At 44.4% G+C, this 4925-nt stretch overlaps 1 protein-coding gene across 1 annotated transcript in view; it reads right to left on the bottom strand.

Annotated features, from left to right (window-relative positions):
* Positions 1 to 448: 448 nt before the first annotated feature.
* Positions 449 to 4925, bottom strand: part of prdm6 (PR domain containing 6) — a gene marked incomplete at both ends in the record, with an annotated part of 77159 nt that continues 72682 nt past the window's right edge. The window contains one exon of the mRNA XM_080739216.1: positions 449 to 563. Within this exon, the coding sequence (XP_080595342.1) occupies positions 449 to 563 (115 nt within the window). The remainder of the gene's footprint in view (positions 564 to 4925) is intronic.

Raw genomic sequence — 4925 nt, 5'->3', positions numbered from 1 at the left:
ATGTCTTCACTTATTTTATTACTTGCTTTTGGATTTTCTGGGAGGTTGATTGAAGTGTGGAGAGGTGGGGGGGGGCAGGAGGAGGAGGGTGAGGAAATCTTTGGTTTTGCTTAAGTGTCTGTGACGTTTAATCATGATTTTCTCTTGCAGTTCTAATTCAGCCCCCCCCCTCCCATCCATCAGTCAACAAGCCAGTCAGCCAGGCAGTTAGTAGGTCGGTCGGTCAGCTAGTCAGTCAGTCAGTCAGTCAGTCAGTCAGTCAGTCAGTCAGTCAGAATGATGGTCAATCAGCCAGTCAGCAATCTAGTTAGACCGTCAACCAATTGGTCAGGGTGTCCGTCACCCGGTTAGTCAAATAGCCGGTCAGCCAGTCAGTCAGTCAAGTCAGTCAGTGAGCCGGTCAGTTAGTGGACCAGTCAACCAGTCAGGCTGTCAGTATGGTGGTGAGCTAATCCACTTCGATAGACTCGCTGCTCTCGCTGTTTGGTTTACACTCGTTGGGCATTCTCTGGTGTCGACTCAGCTGGGTGGCCTGGGTGAAGCTCCGGTCACAGCGCTCACACCTGTGCATGCACACCCGCACACACACACACACACACACACACACACGCGCGCGCACACGCACACACACACACACACACACACACACACACACACACACACACACACACACACACACACACACACACACACGCACACACACGCACACGCACACAGAGAAGAAAGAAAATAAATCCTTAGATTGCACCATGGCCATGCATGCACACAGACACGTACACAGAGGATTCGAGGAACGATGATGACACGGCGAAGAGAGTGTAAGTGACACTTGAACAACAACACACAAACACACACATGCATTCATACACAGCACCTGAAGTCCTTAGATCTGTAATAAACACACGTGTGTGCACACGATCCATCCATCAATACTTGCAAGGAGAGGGAATTCCCCTTTCTCATCTCCCCCTTCATGGTGTGCATGCATGCATGCAAGCGCACTCGCGCGCGCGCACGCACACACACACACACACACACACACACACACACACACACACACACACACACACACACACACACACACACACACACACACGCGCGCGCACACGCGCACACACACACACAAAGCACACACACACACGCACACAGAGCGATATAAGCGGTCTTGATAAGGCAGGCGTCAGTGTCACTTCCAATTGCACAAGAGAACAGAGAGAGCTTTTAGTGTGAGGAGAGGGGTGGGGGGGTCTTCAAAGACAGGCCTGTACTGAAGGATTGGAGCTAGCAGCCCAGAAACAAGTCTAACACACTGTTCCACAGATAGATAGGTTAGGACATGGAGGGAGGGGTGGGGCTGGAAGGGGTCATTTACTTGGATAAGAGGGAAGGGAGGTAGTGGCGTGTGTGTGTGTGTGTGTGTGTGTGTGTGTGTGTGTGTGTGTGTGTGTGTGTGTGTGTGTGTGTGTGTGTGTGTGTGTTGGTCAATTGTCAATTGCATTCACAATCTAAGCATTGCACTTTGCGTTTTATCTCTTGCGTGCGTGCGTGCGTGCGTGCGTGCGTGCGTGCGTGCGTGCATGCGTGCGTGTGTGCGTGCTTGTGTATATATGTGTGTGCTTGCCTGTGTGTGTACCAAAAAGAATTCTTAGATTTTCTCAGAACCAGAAAGAACAGAACAGATCTTAAGGGCTATATTATGTTTAATGTCTCTATTTGACAGTCATTTAATTAGCCTACAGTACATCTATTGACCAAAAACATTTACGCATTTTCACACTGATGGCAACGATGGCAAGTTCAGACTACAGAACATCATTGAATAGAATGAGAATACTGTAGGACAATGATACACAACAACACAAGACCAAACTAAACAGAACTTAACAGAAAGGACAGCCAAGAAGAGAACAGAACAAGACAGAATCCAGTCCACAGACAAAACAAAAAAGCTGAGATGAGAAGCGCCACAGCTCAGTGACTATATCGGCCTAAAAACCTGCCGACCACACACAATCCCTGCCCCCGTCTCCTCGCCGGGAAAATAAAGTTGAGCATTTTCCTCCTGACAAAGTGACAGTGGCAGCTTTAATCTATCTGCCGTATCGTCCAAACGGAGATAAGTCCCCGAGGCCATCGATCCGCTAAAGATTCCTGACGCCCGTCCGTGATTGTCTTTGTGCCTCTCAACTCTCCGCCGAGACTCTGAAGTGCTGATGACACGTTTGGTTTCCCCTCGATCGCTTATTACAGAGCGCTGATTTGTTTTAGCGGATTTCTCGCGAGTGCTCGTAATTTAACTTTTTATGTGTTGATCCCTTTGTTCCTTTGCTCTCTTCCTCCAACCCGTGGTTCTCTCGCTATAGCCGCGCCGTTTCGCTCCCCGGCACTGATGACCCGCGTAACTTTCCTCAGATTGCTTATTATTTGGAATGCTGATTCACTTGAATCAGATTTCCCTCGACGTGTGATGTGTATGTCTTCCATACGCACTTTGATCTCCCCCACCCCCACCCTTGATCTAACTCCCTGGCTCCATCACCCTCCACCCACCCCACCCCTCCTTTGCCTTCTTGCCCTCTGCCAAGCCAGAGAGCTGTTGACCTCTCCTTTCCCGTGGGGAATCTTTATTGTCTGACATCTTGACAGGATGACAGGGTGACAACAGCCCTTACTATAAGTCCTAATTGCATCCTCTCCGTCTAGTGGCATCAGCCTGATAGATCTTGGGATACAGAGGTGGTCATTACAAGGCCCATATTGCATGTAGAGTGAGCTCGTGCAACAGCCGAATGAGATCAGATTCAGAAAGCTTAATTATGAGCATCTTAGTTAACGGCAAATAATAAACTTTTAACTGTCCTGCATTTATTTGTCCCCATAACTTTGCTTAGGACAGACCACTAAATGTCTAAAATCTTAACAGATGAGACACAGAGCATGTCTCGTATTTCTAGCTGAGTTTAGATGCTTTTTCCATTGTTGCACTGCATGTAGTTACGGCATAACACTAAGCATCCCTGATCATTATTATTGAAAATGATTACAGCCCCTCTGTGCTTGTCTGGGGTCACATCAGAGACAGCCAATCAGATTAAAATGAATCTATGATTAACTTAATGTTAATCACTGTATTACAGAGGTTTATATTGAGCGTGTCAGTTAATATGCCTGTCGTGGATAGAGGTCTTCTATTCTGAAGCTACTGCATTTGTATTACAGGAATGTCCAAACTATTCCCACTTGGCAGCGGATGTTAGACAACCTACATACAGTGACAGCCAAACCCTGTTAATATTCCTCTGACTGTGTAAAAATGAATGAAGGAATGGATTTAATTAACACTCTGGATTATATTGGTTCAGTTGTACTGTATAATTATGTGGACAGTGTTTAGAAGCTATGCTCTGTCATTCTGTGCATGTACGTGCGTGCGTGCGTGGGTGGGTGCGTGTGTGCGTGCGGGAGGAGGAGCTGATGTGGTGGTGTTGAACAGCCTGGTTACCAAAGTAAAACCATAGCATTGTACGTTTGTTTGATTGATTGATTGAATGAATTAATGCTTTATAAACAGTTCGCATAGGAAAAGCACATGACAGTTACAGTTCAGATACAAGGTCTACTAGTAGGATTTAAACCCAAGAAAGCACAATGGCTTGTTTACAATGGGGTCCTATTGTACTCAATTCATAGAGGGGTAACACTTTACAATAATGACCTGTTATAAATCATTTATAAACATTTATAAGCAGTTTGTAGATGAGTAATAAAACATGAACAAACTGTTTATTGACATTTGTAAATGTTTACTTAAACATTTATAACTGTTTTAAACATCATTTACATGTTATTAGTAAGGTATTAGTAAGTAGTAAACTAATCATGAATAAACCATTTATATACATTTGTAAATGTTTACTAAATCATTTATAACCAATGCTAAAAATCACATATAATGTGTAGGAATGCATTTACAAATGTCTGTTAAGGTGACCTCCATGTTTGTTCATGTTTAATATACGCTTTGTAGATGTTATCAAGAGCCCTAATGTAAAGTGAAGACTCACGGTCGCAAGTTATACTATGAAAACCTCAACCGGCTGTCTGTCAGTCCTTCCGCCAGTCTGTCCGTCATGACATGTCATGTCATGTCATGTCATGTCATGTCATGTCACGTCACGTCACGTCACGTCACGTCACACTTTTGGCCCTACTCTTATCTCCGGCACCGTTTCCCCTATCCATGCCAAACTTGCCAAACTGCTAAACATGAACAAACATGGAGGCCACATTAACAGACAGTTGTAAATAATGAATAGTCTTCACTTTACATTAGGGCTCTTGATAACATCTACTAATGATTTATAGATTTTTAAGGGATGTTTTACAAAGCATAACCATGAACAAACAAGGAGGCCACATTAACAGACAGATGTAAATAATCAGTAAGACTCCCTAATTGGGAGATAAGCAGCCTCATGGTGGCGCTAGAAAAGGGACATATGAGAAATCAGGGGCGGAGGTTGTGGTTTGGCAGCCAAGGAGTGTGTGCAAAGTTTGGCATGGATAGGGGCAACGGTGCCGGAGATAAGAGTAGGGCCAAAAGTGTGACGTGACATGACGTGACGTGACGTGATGTGACGTGACGTGACGTGACGGACAGACAGCCGGTGGAGGTTTTCATAGTAACTTGCGACCGTGAGTCTTCACTTTACATTAGGGCTCTTGATAACATCTACAAAGCGTATATTAAACATGAACAAACATGGAGGTCACCTTAACAGACATTCGTAAATGCATTCCTACACATGATGATTTGTGATTTTTAGCATTGGTTATAAATGATTTAGTAAACATTTACAAATGTATATAAATGGTTTATTCATGATTAGTTTACTACTTACTAATACCTTACTAATAACATGTAA

This window comes from Nannobrachium achirus (assembly GCF_963921795.1).
Source record: "Nannobrachium achirus genome assembly, chromosome: 12".
NCBI classification, from domain to species: domain Eukaryota; kingdom Metazoa; phylum Chordata; class Actinopteri; order Myctophiformes; family Myctophidae; genus Nannobrachium; species Nannobrachium achirus.
The sequence above is the reverse complement of the archived record's forward strand: the minus strand, read 5'-3'. Positions and strand labels throughout refer to the sequence as shown.